We start from the raw sequence: 20,557 nt of genomic DNA, 5'->3' as shown, positions 1-20,557 counted from the left end.
GCAGCGGTTGAAATGAAAATTACCAATACTATCTCAATCATTGTTGCAAGTTATATACATTTGTCTCCAAAATATGAATTAAGCTCACGTGTGCTGTCTACTACTGATACTGTATGGATAAATATCTTATAAACCCCAGACACATATATGATGAAATGTATTGGTCAGTCACCTGGTTTTGATTCCTCTTGATGATTCCAAGGCTGATGAAGAGGATGATCAGCAAGACCACAACCAGAGCAAAGGTGACATTGGGCCACTCATGAAGTGCCCAGAACATGGCATCACTGCAAGCGCCATGGACAGATGTGTCCCGAATGCCCACTTGAGGGAACTCCATTCCAACTTGTGACCACGAGGGGATCCCACAGAGATTCATGCACGCCATCTCTGATAGTGTCCTCTTTTTCTTCTCCGGTCAATTAACGAGGTGTATGCTCATGAGAAACCAAAGTCGGTATATGCAGACTTGAGAATATGAAATTCCACAACCTCTATTGTGATGTAATAGTGCTAGACAACTGTGAAATATGTCATAAAAGACTACATGTTCAATAGAAATAGGCACTGTTGCTTTTTGCCAAGCTAAGTCATATCCCCACCTTTCACATACATCACACCAGTCTTGAAATCCCAAAGAAGAACCAGTCAATTTACTTGAACATTTACTTGAACAAAACTGTATATAAACAATAAATAAAAAAATGCCTATGAAAAGTTTAAGAACATCTACTAATTCAAGGGTTTTTCTTTATTTTTACCATTTTCTACATTGTAGAATGATAGTGAAGACATCAAAACTATGAAATAACACATGGAATCTAGTAACCAAAAAAGTGTTAAACAAATCAAAATATATTTTATATTTAGATTCTTCAAAGTAGTCACCCTTTGCCTTGATGACAGCTTTGCACAATCTTGGCATTCTCTCAACCAGCTTCATGAGGTAGTCACCTGGAATGCTTTTCCAAAAGTATTGAAGGAGTTCCCACATATGCGGAGCACTTGTTGGTTGCTTTTCCTTCACTCTGAGGTCGAACTCATTACAAACAATCTGAATTGGGTTGAGTTCGGGTGATTGTGGAGGCCAGGTCATCTGATGCATCACTCTCCTTCTTGGTCAAATAGCCCTTACACAGCCTAGAGGTGTGTTTGGGGTCATTGTTCTGTTGAAAAACAAATGATAGTCCCACTAAGCGCAAACCAGATGGGATGGCGTATCACTGCAGAATGCTGTAGTAGCCATGCTGGTAAAGTTTACCTTGAATTCTAAATAAATCACCAACAGTGTCACCAGCAAAGCACCTCCTCCTCCATGCTTCTACACCTGCATTACTAGCTGTTTGGGGTTTTAGGCTGGGTTTCTGTACAGCACTTCGAGATATTAGCTGATGTACGAAGGGCTATATAAAATAAAATTGATTGATTGGAACCACACATGCGGAGATCATCTGTTCACCTACTCTGCGTCTCACAAAGACACGGTGGTTGGAACCAAAAATCTAAAATTTGGACCCATTAAACCAAAGGACAGATTTCAACTGGTCTAATGTGGTCGTGTTTCTTGGCCCAAGCAAGTGTCTTCTTATTATTGGCGTCCTTTAGTAGTGGTTTCTTTGCAGCAATTCGACCATGAAGGCCTGATTCATGCAGTCTCCTCTGAACAGTTGATGTTGAGATGTGTGCTACTTGAACTCTGTGAAGACTTTATTTGGGCTGCAATCTTAGTTAATTGCCGATTTCTGAGGCTGGTAACTCTAATGAACATATTCTCTGCAGCAGAGGTAACTCTGGGTCTTCCTTTCCTGTGTCGGTCCTCATGAGAGCAAGATTCATCATAGGGCTTGATGGTTTTTGCGACTGCACTTGAAGAAACTTTGCTTATTTGAGCTGTTCTTGCTATAATATGGACTTGGTCTTTTACCAAATAGGGCCATCTTCTGTATACCAACCCTACCTTGTCACAACTGATTGGCTCAAACGCATTAAGAAATTCCACAAATTAACAAGGCCCACCTGTTAATTGAAATGCATTCCAGGAGACTACCTCACAAAGCTGGTTGAGAGAATCCTAAGAGTGTGCCAAGCTGTCCTCAAGGCAAATTACTTAAGAACAAATTCTTATTTACAATGACGGCCTACCCCCCCGGCCAAACCCTCCCCTAAGCAGTATGAGCTGGGCCAATTGTGTGCCGCTCTGAGACTCCCTGTTGTGACAGCCTGTGAACGAACCTGGGTCTGTAGTGACACCTCAAGCGCTGCAGTGCCTTAGACCGCCCCTCCACTCGGGAGGCCCTGTAAAAAGCCCTTTTGTGGGGAAAAACTTTTTCTGATTGACTGGGCCTACACCCATGGCTGCGCCCCTGCCCAGTCACAAGAAATCCATAGATTAGGGCAAATTCGTTGAAATTGTTGCATTTATATTGTTCAGTATAAATTCATTGTTCAATGTATGGATTTTACATGACTGATGTGAGCAGGGAGCCAGGCCGAGCTAATCAGAATACCTTTTCCTCCCACTAAAGGGATTTATTACAGACAGAAATACTCAAGTTTCATCACTTGTACGGGTGGCTGGTCTCAGACAATTACGCAGGTGAATAAGCCAGATGTGGAGGTCCTGGGCTAGCATGGTTACACATGGTCTGTGGTTGTGAGGCCAGATGGACGTACTGACAAATTCTCTAAGACAACATTGGAGGTGGCTTATGGTAGAGAAGTGAACATCACATTCTCTGGCAACAGCTCTGGTGGACTTTCCTGCAGTCAGCATGCCAATTACACACCCCAGCACAAGGTGCTCCTGTATAATAATCATGCCATTTAATCAGCTTCTTTATGCCACACCGGTCAGATGGATTACCTTGGCAAAGGAGAAATCATCACTAACAGGGATGTAAACACATTTGTGCACAACATTTGTGAGAAATAAGCTTTTTGTGCATATGGAAAATGGGATCTTTTATTTCAGTTAATGAAAAATGGGACACACACAGTCCAACTTTCCCCTCATATTTTATTGTCTCTTGCTGGTGTCCAGCAGGCTGTCTTCATGGTATCTGGTGGAGGAGCCACAGCGGCGACAGTGCCTGCCCCTTCTGCCCCGGACAGCTCGCTTGGCCTCCTGCAGGGCCTCCAGGCACTGACTGGCCTCCCTCACCCTTGCTGCCAGGCTCTCCTTAAGTTCCAGGCCTTGATGTAGCTGCTTAGACAGGGCATCTGCCTCCGACCACTCCTGGATAGGGATGTGGACACATCAAAACATTAATGACCAGAAGAAATCCACAGATTAAACAGTGTCAATACCCAAAAAATATTTATAAAAATTAAAGGTTTTATATTTTAGAAAATATTATTTTTTACCTTCCATTTCCGTATTTTTCTGTAAGCATGGTAGCCAGCAGCAGCTATGACAAAGACTAGCAGCAGAGGTGAGAGGTATGGGGACAGGAGATCAATGTAGTAGAGTAGCCTTGGAGTTTTTTCATCAGCCTGGGCTCGGAAATATGCCAGGAGTTCGTCAGGGGAGATGTCGATGCCCACTGTGGCCCAGGCTGGGAGTTTGGAGAAAATAACAGAGGTCTCCTTAGGAGGGCTGGAAAAGGGCCACATAGAGAAAGCCATATCAAATATCAGACATTCCTGTGAAACATAGCATACGTTTGGCAACAACTCAATAGAGTCTTGAAAACAAAATCAGAATGCTAGGTTATCAATGGAATCCTATTGGAATATTCTATGCAAACGTCAGTGAATAACAATTATGACATCACATCTCAGAGCATCTTCAATGGATGTACCTCTTACACTGTAATATAAATGAAGGGCTCCAATTTCAAATGATAGATGTATAATACAGAACAAAATAGAAAAGGAACAAGACCTTACCCATAAATCCACTCCATCTCAAATGAGCCCAACCTAACTGGTCCACAGGAAGGGCAGGGTGAGGGCTAGCTTGAGGGAAGCTCCCCTACAGTCTGGTGACAGAAGCAACATAAAACACAACTACTCTTATTAAATAGCATCCTTTAAAATCAGACATTAATACAAAGCTACATTGTGTACAACATGGATAAAATTTGCTGGTGCATTATATAAGGCACGTCAGTAAAACAAATAGACACTGCCCTCCTGTGGATTTAAAATGTAAAGACCAATTTCCAGGCACTGTCTTTTGTTCTGTCGCTTGCCCAGCAGTTGGCTAAATTGTACTCTTCAAAGGCATTGGGATCAGTGTAGTTATCAATTACCACAGTAGTAACAGGTATCCATCATACAGAAAGCCAATGTCAGTTTAGAATTGCCCAATAAAACAAATATGCTTGGTTAGAGAAAATAAAAGGAATTCTAGACCCCCTTGCTTTCGTTAAGAAAGCTGCCTCTAGAGATTAAAGAATGTGACAGCTGAAGCGATTATCACAACAGGGTGTAGCTAAGTGTGTCCCAAATTGCACCCTATTCCCCATGTAGTGCACCGCGTTTGACCAGGGCCCTAGCGGTAGTTTGAAAGTAGCGCACCATATAGGGAATTGTCCAAGTGACAGGCGTTGGGGGTTTAGGCCGATCTCCTTTATAGAAAAGCCTCGAGTTGGACTGTCTGCTTTTGTCCATTTCCTTCCGTAGATTAACAAACTAATCTGCTTCTGAGTAAATGTGGACAACTGGCTTTAATACTACTGTGACCTACCACTTCTTGGTCAATCACGATGACTAGGCTACATCCCAAGTAAGGGGGATGATAACTTCAAATCTGGAGAAAGTCATTTGTCTTCTATCTATACTTACAATAACAATGCAATTATTTAGAAGCTTCATTACCCTAGTTTGAGGATGCAAGGATTGATGTGGTTGACACTGACAAAAAGAATCAATTGAAATGTAGGCCTACGTCACTCACGGTAGTATATTAGTAACAACAATAACATGACTGTGGCTGGAAGTCCCCCCCTTTGATTTTAGCAGCAGTTGTAGGTGAGGAGAGACAGTACTCAACTAGCTCACCCGGGCCTTTTGTAAGGAACACCGTTCAGGGTGAGTTCTTTCCTCACTCAAGCGATGCCGCTCTCGCTTCACCACCTGGGTAAGTTGGAATAAAAGGACAAAAGATAAAACACAAATAATAATATAAATGAAACCAAAGGCATTTGCTCTAAGCATTTCTCTATGGAACAACAGCAGGGCTTGAAGGGTCATTGCTACAGCAGCAAAAGACAAAACATACAGCAGCAGCACAGACATTACTTTGATCATTTGTGAATCATTTTTATCCTTTGGAGGTTCCCAGTCTGTAATAAGAAATGACTGAATAATTGGGCCTCATGATGTTTGAGTGGAGGTGAGTTGCAACTGATCCAGTGCCTTCAGGGAAGGGGAATGTATTTGAATTCTCAGTTGTTCTGGTCTTCCTGTAGAGTCCAATGTAAATGATTGCGAGGTAGAAATATCTGCATCGTTGTACAAAATGTACAACTCTTGTGTTCATTTTATTTGTATACCTTTGGAACCTTTACCAGATCATAAGAGGGTGGCATATCCTGGAAAATAAAGGGTTATAAATCCTTTTTTATTCAGTCATTCAAACATCATTTATGCTCTCTGTCATCCAGTCTTTCGGTATTTGACAATTTCATTTGGAATCTTTATTTATTCTTTGAGCAAAAAGCCGACAAAATCTCGTTCCAAATGTGAAATTTGAGGTAGGTTTAGGAGTAGACTCAAATACTGAATGACACCATTGAATTTGAAGGTATCTGACAATTGAATAATGCTCAACTGAGTTTTATTGAAACGGAACAAACGTAAAAGTTATAAATACAAACATCAGAACAAACTGCAATGGCTTTTAAGGTAAGCCAAACCAAACTAATGGGCAAGTTCAAAGAAAACATAGGAAGTTATATAATAATATCAGTTTTAAAAAACACAATTGATCTACCTCTAGAAATGCTTGACATACACTTAACATTACAAAACGTTCAATTTTTCTACTTCCTGTGGATTCTTTTCTCCATCACGGCAAAAAATGAATATGAAGCTCTAGCCATAAGCAATTATTTACAAGCAAGTCACTATGCCACTATTAGAAACCAGAAATAAGGGGAATACAGGTAGGGGATGGAGGGGCTTGGACACAAACTTTCCTGCAAGGCAAGATCATGATTTTAATGTCCTCAGACTTTTGAAAATGAATGTCCACATTTAAAATGCTCATTGTTGGCTTTAAAATAAACAAACAAAATGTTGGAAGGTAAAAGTGATGTGTGTTTTAAGACATTTGTCCCATGTAACCGTAAGAGTAAGAAATGATTCAGCAAAACGGTTACATTCACATCTTCAGGCCAAAATGCAATTCCAGCCAATCATGTGCCAATTCTGGGGGTGTCTGTCCATTTTTTTCTCTCAGTGAATTTTTTTTTCTCCGTGAGGGATGAAGAATAAAAAGTCAATCAAAAAAATTGCGCCAATCTCCTTATGTTTTCTCCCCCTGTACTTTTTGTTTTTATTTTGCCAAATACCTTTTTTGATGCGTCTACTTCCACTGCTGCCCATAAGAATCCTGTGAAAACTCCAGGGTGTCATTACTGTAACCATAGTTACCGGAATAGTCGGCCCCTTGCTGCAGGGGCTGCTGGGCGATGGGCTGGGACCCCCAGTTCTGCTGGTTGATCTGCCGGCGCTTGGAGTCAGGCTGGTTGAAGACATCCGCCTTCCTCTTCCCGCCCACATTGCCCCCGCGGTTCCCCCTGGCTCCTCGGGTACCTCGGCCCCTCTGTGGTTGGAATGGTCCCCCACGGCCCCCTCTGCCACCCCTGGGCCCGCCGATGGGTGGCCCTCTCTGGGCATAGCCCCCTCGGCCCCGTGGGGGTTGTGCTCCGCGGGTCCTGGGTGGCCCTCCCCTGCTGGGGCGGCTGCCACGGCCCCTCATGCTGTACACATCGTCGTAACCGTAGTACGGGTCCTCGTAACCCCCGCGGTAGTCGTGGTAGTCGTAGCCGTAGTAGTCATCGTAGTAGTCCTCGTAGCTGTAGTAGTCTGGGGGGTAGGCGGCGTAGCCACCGCCCCCTCTGCTACCACGGCCCCTGCCTCTACCTGGTGGAGGCATGCGTGGCGGTGGGTAGTAGTAATAGTCATCATACCTGCAGAATACAAGAATAACACATAATGTTCAACGTAATCCCAAGACAGGAGATCTACTCAGATATTAGTCAGGCACAGTCTCGCTGTGACCTCACCCTGGGTTTCTGGTGGTCTGGCGCTGAGCCTGCCTCTCTTTCCTTTTCTTGTCAGGGGGCTTGGCCAGGACTATCTCAATCTCCTCTCCCCCCAGCTCCTTCCCATTCATTTCTGCCATTGCCTGAGGAGAGCAGAAAATTTGTATCACACATACGAAGGTAAAACATTTTTATTTTTTTAACTGAGAAAATAAGGACTATGTTTTTACTAAGGGTACCCCACCTTCACAGCTGCGTCCCTGTCCTCAAAGTGAACAAAGGCGTAGTCTTTGAGCTTCTTCACCCGCTCCAGCTTTCCAAACGCAGAGAAGGTCTTCTCCAGTAGCTCCTCTGTGACCGGGGTGGCTAGCTTCCTGACAAACAGGACTTTCACCTGATGACACAAACATTAAAGTTCAACTCCATATTAATCTCAGTTTATGCAGAGAGAGGTCATTGTAAAATGAGAGAGCAAGACATGACTTACCTTCGCCATGATATCCGGGTCGGGCTCAGCGACCGGGTCAGCCCACTCCACAGTGACCGGGTTCCCCCACACCTTCACCTTGCCGCTCATAAGGCGGCGGCGGGCCTGGGCTGCAGATTTGTGGTCCTCATACTCCAGGAAACAGAAGCCACGGTTCTTCTTCTTGTCGTCCGGCTGGTGGTAGAGGATCACTTCCTGAAGCCCCTCTGGAGGAAGAAGGAGACTGGCGTCACATGACTGATCTGACCAATGACAACCCACAGAACATAAAACAAATGTAAACCAAATTGGGGTGTCTGCACTTTCACTGACCTGTGACTTTGCCAAAGTCCTCCAATATGCTCTCTCTGGTCTTGTTCTTTGGGATTGATCCAACAAACAGGCGGTTGTTTGCTACAGATATGCACACTCCAAGGTATTTCCCAGACCGGATTTCATAGTTATCACACTGAAAACAAGAATCGAGGAAAGATGGCTTAAGATCTGTCATTTTATTGCGAGGAACTGCAGTTCTATCCGCTTTATTATTCTGTTTTGTCCTTGAGGAACTGCAGTTCCTCACAATAAAAATGACAGCTCTTAAGCCGTCAACACGTTGTTCAAAACTTTTATAAGCCATAAAATGTGCCTTCTCCCTACTTCCACTCACGCTGCAACCAGCTCTGCAGCTGCAATTAATGAGTATAGCAAAGTGTTTCATTGTTATTATTAGCAGCTTGTCAATTTTAATAGAGGAATATTACACTCTGGTCATCGGAGTAATAACATGAATTGGTGCATGAGACAGAAATAGTGCAGTGTGACTTGAGTTGCCATCAGCTGAAAGACTCCCCTTTTCTCAGCAGAGGGAGGGAGAGCAGAGGGACACGAGTCAGGTGAGAGGCAAAAAAAGTAACACAACAAATGATCTATTAGCAGTGTGATCATATGTCATTTTTTCAAATATAATTATAAAATGGTCTGAGAAGAAAAACATTGGCAGGGCAATTCAAGCATAGTCAATATGCAGTGATAATGTATTGGGCCTATAGCCTACTGCACAAATATAATTGCGGAAGAACTGTTTAATTGGTTAATGTAACGTTGCATAGGCTTACGTTTTCTAAGTCATAAAAAAAAAAAATCTGAAGTGTAGATCTCAGTTTGCATTTTGACTCAGAAAGTGATCTGGACTCAGAAAAGGTTGGTAACCACTGCCCTAGACAAAAAAAAAAAAGCACACTCAATGGAGATTCTCTATTGAAAGTGATTTTTAGTCAAGGACTATGCTTCATCTGCATTTGGGAAACAAGCCACTTGGTTCTTAGAAGGGGAAGTAAGACTTGACTGACTGCAGGGACTTACAAGTTTCACCGCCTCAGCTGCTGCATCCTTGCCGCAGAAGGTGATGAAGGCGTATCCCCGGTTCTGACCCGACAGGGGGTCCATCATTAGCCTCAGGTCCCAGATTGTTCCCGCCTTCTCAAACAGTGGCACCAGCTCGTCTTCATACAGATCTCTGGGTATCTTTCCCACAAACACCTGAAGGCAGAAAACAGAGCCTAGATCAGTGAGGGTTCCACAATGTAATCAGAGCAGCTCATGATACTTCAGCAGGGGAAGACTGCTGTAGTGCTGCTATAAAAGTCTGTTGCCATTCTTGGGGCCAAAGTCTTACAAACGCATCTCTTATCAGTCAAAGGCTTTGCCACAATTTTATAATGGTACATCTCGGGCAACTTTACCTCAGTTCCAATCCCAGGCTGTGCTCCCTGGAACACTTCCTCTGGTGGGGGCCCTCCATATTTCCTCTGTCCCGTGGTGACGTCCAAGGTGTATCCTGTCCGCTCCAACAGAGCCTGGGGAACATGTAGACATCAGCATAACCAATACACAACACGAGGACGAAATTTCAACCACAGGATTGTCATCATGGTATCCAATTTTCAACATAAGACAAACCTTGTCATCAAATCTTCAACGTTATATCCAAAATAAAAAATGTATTAAAAACCCAATAGGTTTGGCAGCACCTCCTATGGGAGAATTAGTCCATCTACAGCTAGCGATATTTTCCATTTAACTAATTGACTGATGTCAGTTCACTTATTTGAATTCCATTTCTTTTGCTCAATGCGCATTTTCCCACCTCAGTTTTTCTTGAGATAAATCAGATGTAGCCCTAACTGTGATATGTAGTAGGGAGTTTCCAACAGGCCAATATTCAACATAATTACCACTTGTCTGTGCTAAACTACCTACAATGACCATAATCCACTGCACGCCTACTTGTCCGGAGACCGAGAAGAGAGAATGCGTGATTGAGAGGGACGAAGTAGTTGCATCGCGAGGTAGCTCTACCTGAAAACACATGACTTAAGTGATTGATAGTTGGTAGGGTTGACTCCATTTAGTCGACAGGCGGTTGGGCGACTAAGATCATTTTAGTCGAGCAGTCGCAAATAAATAAAATATGGCACAGGAGACGCTGGTCTGAGTCACTCCTGTCTCAGTAGACCAATCCATTGGGGGGACTGCACACATTTACATTTAAGTCATTTAGCAGACGCTCTTATCCAGAGCGACTTACAAATTGGAAAGTTCATACATATTCATCCTGGTCTCCCCGTGGGAAATGAACCCACAACCCTGGCGTTGCAAGCGCCATGCTCTACCAACTGAGCCACACGGGACCACACACCAGCATCACAAGCAGTACATTTACCGTTAATTCATTTAATTTATAACCTACAACATTTGTTAGGTTACGGTCATTTATATTAATGCATTCAATATATTATTAGTCTTTTACACTTCTCATTGTCGGTGTGGAATAAGTTTATTCCATTCCATTTACAAGTTGTCAATTTATTATTGTCTTTTATTTGTAACGCTCCTGCGAATGTTGAGTAAGGATGCGCACCTGATTATGCAGGCTACCTGGCATGCTTGCAAATGTAGGGCTATAAATGTGCAGATCTGAAAGTATTTCTGATTGTCTTAACTCACCACCACTGTGGAGCTTCTCAAAGTAATTCTCTTCACCTGACAACAGCAAGTAAGAAGTCTGTTTTTATATCCATTGAGAATGACAATAGTTCCTAAAAACTTTAATAACCACTCAGCGTAAATAAAAAAAGTCATGCTCTGATTCCGTGGAGATGTCAAAAATAGGCCTACCTGATTACTTCTTATGCCTCGCGCAAATAGCCTACAGCTGTGTCTGTCCAGAGCTCACTGGCGCTGGAAACTGAGGGACCAGACTATTTTACACAACGTTGCAAGTTTGCTAGCACGAGCTTCAGAACGGACCAAGTTGATACAATGTTTCCTAGACCCTTGGATACAGGCCATACATAGCCAATTTGATTTAGAGGGTATATATATATTTATATATATTTTTAAATCATGATATTTTCTATCTGCAGGCTGCAATGACATTTTTGGCCGATACCAATATTCGATAATTTCCTTGCCAAAATAAGCAATACCAATACTTTAAATTTTAGCAGCCTTAAGCATTCTAGTAGTTAAATAGTTGTAAATAAAAATTGTTTTTAACTGACCTGCCTAATTAAATAAAGGTTACACACGCCAAAAAGTTATTGTTGGCATTTACGTATGTCCCCAGTACCAGTAAAACATAATCAAAACCTATTTCTTTCACTTACTTGCTGTGTTTTCATTGTTCAATCGTTTCATTCTCAACCAGGATTTCTCATACTATGGAATCCATTTGGGTCTTTGCGTGTCAAATAATACTATTTGACGTGTCAAATAAGCTTGTTGACCAATCAGGACCTGAATATGACTGCATGTCACATAATAATTGAACGTGTTCATAATTTTTTACGTAGTTACACATTACACTATCACTTGTACTTCATGTCACAATGATTTATCGATGCATATGCTATGATGCTGGTAAAGTTGTTTCGCGCACCTACAGTGCTGGTCATAAAAAAAGCTAGCTAGCTCAAGGATGCAAACAATGTTCTTCCCCAAAAACATAGCAAAACGATAGTTACTGAAACAAATTATAACTATTTAGCTAGGTGTCATCTAAAATAACCCTAATTTATAAGACGGTTCTTATTTGATTAATGGTGACCGGACACATCTATGTGAAGCTAGCCACAATAAGGATTAGCCACAATAGTGGACTTTGCGGTTAGCATTCAAAATAGGAGTATGTCATTGACAGTGATGAAATTGAATAAAAATTGTAGAATTATGCCACAATTGGAATATATCATGCTAAACGAGGTTGGAATGTTAAAAACAAAAAGTTAATCATTTGTTAATTTGACAAAATTCTGTTGAAATCACACTGGATGTATTATACCTTAGAATTGCATTGGGGGCATACTTATCTCACTGTTCAGCCCTACCTATGTATTGTGGATAGGGTTGCACATTTTGGGGAATACTCAGAGGTGGAAACTTTCCGTGGGAATATATGGGAATTAATATTAATAGCATTTAAAATGTAGATTTTTTACCATATCATATGGAGACAGAAACCTTTTAAGTAGACAATTGCAAATGATTAAATCCTTCCAATAGAAATAAAAACATTTTTAGTTACGAATTGAACTTGAATTAAATGAGTTGACTCTTCACATGGGATGATTTCACTGAAAAACAAAAGGCAATATGATCCATTGCATCTCCAGGAGGACCAGAAACTGTTGCTATTGATAAGGTGTCCGATTCATCATTGTCACCTCGAATAGAAGCAGAGACTTTTGTCAGAGGTTGCTTGTTGTGAGCGCCGAGGGAACTTTATGCACTTGGCCAGATGATTCTGCATCTTTTTTCATTCTTCACATATGATTTGGCACAGTATTTGCAAATGTACACAGCTTTTCCTTCTACATTAGTTGCAGTGAAATGTCTCCACAAATCAGATAGTGCCCGTGGCATTTTCCGGTAAATATATTTTTTTAAACAATACAATGTACAGATAAATAGTTCAGCAGTTAGATCAAAACTCCTTTGTAAGATAAATGTTTTTAAATGAAACGTGTATGGAAACACTTAGCAGCCTCAAGCAAGCTAAAACCCACATGGTAGCAAAAACTAACTAGCAGAAATTGTTAACAAGTTAGAAATGATTTAAACTCACTTTGCTGTATGCTACTATTTACTAGTTAACAAAAAAATCATGTCATAAAATATATTCACCCCACCCAGTATTGTAATCAAAACTTACCAGAAAGCATGCAGTCCTTGGCTCAGACAGTGTAGTAGTGTGGGCTCAATAGCATCTCATAGTGTGTAAGATCTTTAGAATCAGCTGTACATGTGATGGAAGAGTGCACTGTGCATGCAGAGGGTTGCAATTTCACTGAATTGGGAATAGTTTAACTAAAACATGCCACAAGACCTAGAATTGCCTTGTGTATCCCACAAAAAAGGTTCACTTTTAAATGCTAACCTTTGATGAATTTAAGCAAAATCCCCCAAAATCCCAGGCTTAACTTCCCATGGAAACTTTCCTGGAAAGTTTCTAAACCTTTGCAAACCTAATTGTGGATCAATGACATGGGGTATCGGTCTACTCAGTGACATCCAGAGAACATTAGTGTCGTAGCTCTTATTGCGGGACTCTAAAACAACTGAATTGAACCACATTTGTCAACCTATGTGTATTGAACACTATTCCAGAGGAAAAACAATACTGCGTGGCTGTTAGGGAATCTGATAACGTTGGGGAAAAAATATATTGGGTATTGAGTAGACTGATCCCCAATTCCTAGGTAAAGCTGTACAGTGCAATATGAATGTCATTACACCAAATAGGCTGACTGGGAATGTGATTTCACACAGTCACACGATAAGAGCTACAATGTTAATATTTGCATAAACTCGTCAAAGTTGTGCTCTGTGGGTGTCACCGAGTGGACTGATACCCCATTTCATTGCTTCACATTCCAACCATGTTTGACATTATCTAGTCTAAATATGGCATGATTCCAGCAATTGTAAGCTTCTGCATCACTTGCAAAGAGGTACTTTTATTTTGAAGGCAAAACGCAAATTCCACGTGTGAAGCTAGCCACAACTCATAACCCAGTCTGGTCAAGCCTCACTAGTCAGATGAACGTGTAACCACGACAGCCCAGGACCTCCACGTTCGGCTTCTTCACCCCCGGGATTGTCCGAGACCAGCCACTCGGACAGCTGATGAAACTGAGGAGTATTTCAATCTGTAATAAAGTCCTTTTGTGCAGATAAATGTATTCGTATTTGCTTGTTGACTGATGAAAATAATCATGGCCTCTAAACCTTCAAGCTGCATACTGGACCTTATTCCAACTAAACTACTGAAAGAGCCGCTTCCTGTGCTTGGCCTCCTATGTTGAACACAATAAACGGCTCTCTATCCACCTGATGTGTACCAAACTCACTAAAAAGTGGCAGTAATAAAGCCTCTCTTGAAAAAGCCAGACCGTGACCCCGAAAATATTTGTAAAAAACTATCAGCCTATATCAAATCTCCCATTCCTCTCAAATTTTAGAAAAGTTGTTGCCCAACAACTCACTGCCTTCCTGAAGACAAACAATGTATACGAAACGCTTCAGTCTGGTTTTAGACCCCATCATAACACTGAGACTGCACTTGTGAAGGTGGTAAATTACCTTTTAAATGGCATCATACCGAGGCTCTGTATCAGTCCTCGTGCTCCTAGACCTTAGTGCTGCTTTTGATACCATCGATCACCACATTCTTTTGGAGAGATTGAAAACCAAAATTGGTCTACACGGACTTCTGACCTGGTTTAGATCTTATCTGTCGGAAAGATATCAGTTCGCCTCTGGATGGTTTGTCCTCTGACAAATCAACTGTAAATTTCAGTGTTCCTCAAGGCTCCGTTGTAGGACCACTATATATTTTACCTCTTGGTGATGTCACTCGGAAACATAAAATGTTCTGCTTTTAAACCCGGACAAAACAGAGATGCTTGTTCTAGGTACCAAGAAACAAAGAGATCTTCTGTTGAATCTGACAATTAATCTTGATGGTTGTACAGTCGTCTCAAATAAAAAACTAAAGGACCTCGGCATTACTCTGGACCCTTATCTCTCTTTTGACGAACACATCAAGACTGTTTCAAGGACAGCTTTTTTCCATCTACGTAACATTGCAAAAATCTGAAACCTTGTCCAATCCATGCTTTTGTCACTTATAGGTTAGACTACTGCAATGCTCTACTTTCTGGCTAAAGCACTAAATAAACTTCAGTTAGTGCTAAACACGGCTGCTAGAATCTTGACTAGAACCCAAAAATGTGATCATATTACTCCAGTGCTAGCCTCTCTACACTTGCTTCCTGTTATGGCAAGGGCTGATTTCAAGGTTTTACTGCTAACATACAAAGCGTTACATGGGCTTGCTCCTACCCATCTTTCCGATTTGGTCCTGCTGTACATACCTCCACGTACTCTACGGTCACAAGACGCAGGCCTCCTTACTGTCCCTAGAATTTCTAAGCAAACAGCTGGATGCAGGGCTTTCTCCTATAGAGCTCCATTTTTATGGAATGGTCTGCCTATCCATGTGAGAGACGCAGACTCGGTCTCAACCTTTAAGTCTTTATTGAAGACTCATCTCTTCAGTAGGTCCTATGATTGAGTGTAGTCTGGCCCAGGAGTGTGAAGGTGATGGAAGGGCACTGGCGCAATGAACCACCCTTGCTGTCTCTGCCTGGCTGGTTCCCCTCTCTCCAATGGGATTCTCTGCCTCTAACCCTATTACAGGGGTTGAGTCACTGGCTTACTGGTGCTCTTCCACGCCGTCCCTAGGAGGGGTGAGTCACTTGAGTGGGTTGAGTCACTGACGTGATCTTCCTGTCCGGGTTGGCTCCCCCCTTTGGGTTTGTGATCTTTGTGGGCTATACTTGGCCTTGTCTCAGGATGGTGAGTTGGTGGTTGAAGATATCCCTCTAGTGGTGTGGGGGCTGTGCTTTGGCAAAGTGGGTGGGGTTATATCCTGCCTGTTAGGCCCTGTCCGGGGGTATCGTCGGACGGGGTCAGTGTCTCCCAACCCCTCCTGTCTTAGCCTCTAGTATTTATGCTGCAGTAGTTTGTGTGTCGGGGGGCTAGGGTCAGTCTGTTATATCTGGAGTATTTTGCCTGTCTTATCCGGTGTCATGTGTGAATTTAAGTACGCCCTCTCTAATTCTCTCCCGGAGGACCTGAGCCCTAGGACCATGTCTAAGGACAGCCTACTTGATCAAAAGTATATGGACACCTGCTCGCCGAACATCTCATTCTAAAATCATGGGTATTAATATGGAGTTGCCCACCACCCTTTGCTGCTATAACAGACTTCACTGTTCTGGGAAGGCATTCCACTAGACAAAATGGAACATTGTTGCAGGGACTTGCTTCCATTCAGCCACAAGAGCATTAGTAAGGTCGGGCACGGATGTTGGGCGAATAGTCTGGCTCTCAGCCGGCGATCCAATTCATCCAAAAGGTTTTTGATGGGGTTGAGGTCAGAGCTTTGTGCAGGACAGTCAAGTTCTTCCACAATGATCTCGGCAAACCATTTCTGTATGGACCTCGCTTTGTGTTCTGGGGCATTGTCATGTTGAAACAGGAAAGGGCTTTCCCCAAACGGTTGCCACAAATTTGGAAGCACAGAATCGTCTAGAACGTCCAATGGCGGCGAACTTTACGCTACTGCAGCCGACAATTGCCATTGCACATGGTGATCTTAGGCTTGTGTGCGGCTGCTAGGCCATGGAAACCCATTTCATGAAGCTCCATACAAACAGTTAATGTGCTGACGTTGCTTCCAGACGCAGCTTGGAACTCGTTATTGAGTGTTGCAAGAGGGAAGGCATTTTTTTATATGCTTCAGCATATACAGTTGACCGGGGAAGCTCTAGCAAGGCAGAAATTTGAAAAACTGACTTGTTGGAAAGGTGGTATCCTATGACAGTGGCACGGTAAGTCACTGAGCTCTTTAGTAAGGCCATTCTACTGCCAGTGTTTGTCTATGGAGATTGCATGGCTGTGTGCTTGATTTTATAAACCTGTCAGCAACGGGTGTGGCTGAAATAGCGGAACCCACTAATTTGAAGGGGTGTCCAAATACACTATATATACAAAAGTATCTGCTGTTGTAAATGTCAGACTTCACTGTGAGGCACATCTGTCTAGGTTGAACATGGAGAGATTGTAGACTCCTAAATTGATAGTGTAGTTTGTTTAGGCGATTTTACAGCTAACTAGCTACTTCACATGTTGATATTGTCTATGGTATTGTGAGTAGCTACATTTGCTTGCTACCTACCTAGCCAGCCCAGAGAGCATTGCTGATTTTGTTGTCGACTTGAGCTGCAACAGATCTCCACAACAGTTTTTCATGTTGCTACCAACCTTATTACAAACGCCAAAATGAAACATTTGTTCACAAAAAAATAGTTTCCAGTGTTATTTAACACTGTAAATTAAAGTAATGAGTGATTTTTGGTGGATTTTTCCTTTAAGTTTAATTTGTGTCTTTCACTTTTTTACACCAGCTTCAAACAGCTGAAAATACTACATTTTTTGTTATGTAAAGTATATTTCACAGCAGTTTAGATGGTACGATTCTCTACACTATACTTTGTTTTGTCAAACTGAAATTCGGTATTAGAATTTCAGCAACCAGTAAATGGCAGCGCCATTAAGAATTGTTGTGCATTGACAAGCATATTTATTTCGAATAGAAAACTACAAGCCGACTAGGTAAATAGTTCAACTATTCTACTATGGGGTTGTCCGACTTTGTTTTAACATTACATGGCAAAAATAGTCGCACAGGGCAGGGTTTCACAAAAGCATCGTAGCACTAAGATCATCTTTCGTGCATTTGGGTTCAATGGAATTAAGATGTTAGTGCTACAACGCTTTTGGGAAACAGCCCTGTAAAGTTACATCTTGAGCAATAAGTATAGGCTTTGAATGACTTTGCCAGCAGCTACAGTGGCCCCATGTGGTAAAGCATGGCGCAGCCAGGGTTGTGGGTTCAATTCCCACAGGGGACCATTTTTTTTTTTTTTTTTTAATGTATGCAAATCGCTCTGGATAATATCATCTGCTAAATTACTAAAATGCATAAGTACACTAGGCTACACAACGCTGTTTGAGTTGAGAGCTGCGCATTATAAACAATTAAATTCCCTTTATCTGAACATCAGCGTTAGCAACAATCATGCATGTCCGGTCAGTGCATACAGCGTATTTTTTTTTGATAATACATTTGGGAATTTATTTAGCACAAAACACACGCTTCCGTTGGTCTATATCATCGCCAAACCTGCAAAAAAAGTCTCTGGGGAGCTGGTCTACACTGATCTAAAAAATGATCTCTCCAGAATCCAAATGATGGAAATCCGTCACAGTGACGGAGAACTTTGTGTACGCACAGGAGTTACACAGCAGGTTATATTTAAGCAAATGAAACAACTTTCTAAACGTTGCATTTTACCTTGATCTTGGACTCATCGGGACCCTTGGTGGATTCTTGTACTTTACTTCCCTGCTTTTCCCTCTGTCTGTACGTCTTCATGACTCCACAAAGGAAAGCACTTTTGTTCTGGAAAGCAAACCACGGGACAGATGATTCATGTATTGGTGTTATGAGCAGAGGAAAATGTATAGACCCCTCCATGTCAATGTCTTAGACTAATGCGTCATCATCCAAACTGACTTGTATTCATTCTCTTTCATTCCTCTCCCCTTGACTCACCTGCACATGGGACAGGTCACTTTCTTTGAACTGCAACAGTACAGACAGCGCTCCCTCTTCATTGAACTCCCGCAGAGCATCAATGGCCCTCTCATCCAGGTCAGCATACGCCACCAAGCCTGAGGGTACAAAACAGATTCCTAACATTACAACCTGGCCTTTCTCCACTTCATGGAACCTCAAGCAAGATCATCATGCTTCTTCGGAAAACAGATTAGACTCAGCCATTGTATGACCGATTCCCCACCAGTTGAGAATACGTTGTCGAGACTCTCGGCCACTTTCTGAGGCAGTCCAGCGTCGATGAGTGTCTGGTAGTTCTCTGTGTGCTCGCCTTCGGCAGTGACTTCCATAGGCTCCTCTTCCTCCCTCACCAGGGAAGAAGTACCGTTCACCTCGGCGGCAGCAGCCATTCTCTTGAGAGAAAGGGGAAAAGACAAGACAAAAACAAGATTTCAGTAAGAAGATTTGCTTCAGGTGCCCTTTACAGATCAAGACTAACAACTTGTATGGTACATAAACTCTCCCTTTTATAAAATACATTGTGCACATTTTTTCCTACAGCAATAGTAACTTCATGTAATCTAGCTAAACCTCTGCAAGTATTGTAAATAGATCAAATAGCTAGTTCAGATTGGCTAAAATACTATAACTACACTAGAAAATCTGAACCATTCATTTTAATGCAGACAACCACGATGTCTGAAATATGAAATACCTGGGGACAAGTGAACAGTAAGGTTATATCGGGAGCAAGCTAGTTAGTGAACTCCAACAGACAGTAAACAAAAACAATGACTATGCTAGCTAGCAAACATGTTCTTGTTGAAGCAAGCTTAGTTGGTGGTGTGTATTTCTTGGTTAAACACCGTCCCGCCCCCTTCCAATAATAGCAAGCTCAATTACTGCAGCTAGCTACAGTACATAACTAGATTTAGTTAGCTACATTGTTAAGACGAATTCGACTGAATTCACAATTTGGAACATTTACACCCAGCAAAATAAACGTTTAGCGTTAGAAATACGAGAATGTAAATTAAAATAACGTTAAGGTTCATACGCTTTGCCAAGAAAATAGCTAACAGGGCTAGCTAAGGCCTTGTTAGCATGCTGGACACCTTTCAGCATTCAAACAAACCACCCGCCAAAAGAGATGAAAAATGAATAATTAGCAAACGCTTACCTATCTTTTCTAGAAATATAACAGTATCGTTAAATGTATTTCTCAACAATGACCCAAAATAGATATGCACTATGGTCAATATTAATCATATGTTTGAGTCTACCCACGAGACAGTTTTCGAGACGGCCCAGTCGCTCGCACACCACTCGGCGACGAAGGAGTACGCCCCCACCTAACTACGTAGGGCCTCACAATCTTAACCAATCGAAGTGGTTAATCGCGGATTGACATTACTTTTCACCAATAAAAGTCCCATATTTCCAGACAGAATGTCTAGGGTTATTGTACATCAATGACTGTATCTATACATTCAAAATAAGCACATATTTGGATTTCGATACTGCACAATGCTTTGATTGAATTAAAGTGTGAACGTACTGAACGGAATGTGACAAATTCTGTGCAGTTTTTGGTACGAGGTCTTGGCGATGGAAATCAGATATGTGGAAGAGATGGGATTATTGTTATCATTGTTAGAACTGGTTCGGATTTGAGATTGGGCTGCCTGTCACGGCTAAATGTGTGCAGCTCACGCTTTGAGAATATTGCACACCTGAAATCAAATACTCCTCTGTCATAATAAATGTTCCTGATTTCAAGATTAACATTCTACAGTGGTATTTAAAGTAATCACAAAAAACTCCCAATCAGAAAACAACTTTAGTGCTTTATTAATGCTTTGAATGTGACTCACATACAACCTCTTACAACTGCCTACGAGCATTTCATATTATTCTGTATAGAAATCAGAGACACTCCATTTAGTATGATATGTTACGTTTCGTATGGTATGTATTCATTTGTGGATGTCCATCACTCATTTCGTATGATATGTTACGAATTTGCAAAACATACAATATGTTACAATTTGCAAAACGTAACTTACAATATAGCAAATTTGCAAAACATACAATATGTTACAATTTGCAAAACGTAACTTACAATAT

At 41.9% G+C, this 20,557-nt stretch overlaps 1 protein-coding gene across 7 annotated transcripts; it reads right to left on the bottom strand.

Annotated features, from left to right (window-relative positions):
• Positions 1-2,399: 2,399 nt before the first annotated feature.
• LOC129831394 (heterogeneous nuclear ribonucleoprotein R-like) lies at positions 2,400-19,769 on the bottom strand. Of its 7 annotated transcripts, none has more exons than XR_008755708.1 (14): positions 19,611-19,769; positions 18,675-18,843; positions 18,428-18,546; positions 18,167-18,274; positions 9,426-9,539; positions 9,046-9,222; positions 8,014-8,149; positions 7,702-7,907; positions 7,459-7,608; positions 7,236-7,357; positions 6,601-7,139; positions 3,889-3,980; positions 3,364-3,595; positions 2,400-3,235 (listed from the first exon to the last, which is right to left on the bottom strand). XR_008755708.1 is itself a non-coding variant. In XM_055894757.1 (13 exons), exons 2-12 carry the CDS (start codon positions 18,838-18,840, stop codon positions 5,048-5,050), a joined length of 1,869 nt encoding a protein of 622 aa, XP_055750732.1. In that variant the 5' UTR covers positions 18,841-18,843; positions 19,611-19,769; the 3' UTR covers positions 3,890-3,980; positions 5,005-5,047. The 7 variants fall into 7 exon arrangements, 4 of the variants coding, with proteins under 4 accessions (XP_055750732.1, XP_055750731.1, XP_055750729.1 ...); XR_008755709.1 differs by having other exon boundaries at positions 3,364-3,554; XM_055894757.1 differs by lacking the exons at positions 2,400-3,235; positions 3,364-3,595 and adding an exon at positions 5,005-5,079 and having other exon boundaries at positions 3,890-3,980.
• Between the last annotated feature and the right edge of the window lie 788 nt (positions 19,770-20,557).

This window comes from Salvelinus fontinalis, chromosome 32 (assembly GCF_029448725.1).
Source record: "Salvelinus fontinalis isolate EN_2023a chromosome 32, ASM2944872v1, whole genome shotgun sequence".
Lineage (NCBI taxonomy): Eukaryota > Metazoa > Chordata > Actinopteri > Salmoniformes > Salmonidae > Salvelinus > Salvelinus fontinalis.
The sequence above is the reverse complement of the archived record's forward strand: the minus strand, read 5'-3'. Positions and strand labels throughout refer to the sequence as shown.

Excerpts from the sequence above, each read along its gene's own strand:
- LOC129831394 (XM_055894754.1), bottom strand. The coding sequence starts at position 18,840 with ATGGCTGCTGCCGCCGAGGTGAACGGTACTTCTTCCCTGGTGAGGGAG. Across the intron at positions 8,150-9,045 it reads CAGCTGAGGCGGTGAAACTT|TGTGATAACTATGAAATCCG; the intron begins GTAAGTCCCTGC and ends TCTTGTTTTCAG. Across the intron at positions 7,358-7,458 it reads ACAGGGACGCAGCTGTGAAG|GCAATGGCAGAAATGAATGG; the intron begins GTGGGGTACCCT and ends TGCTCTCCTCAG.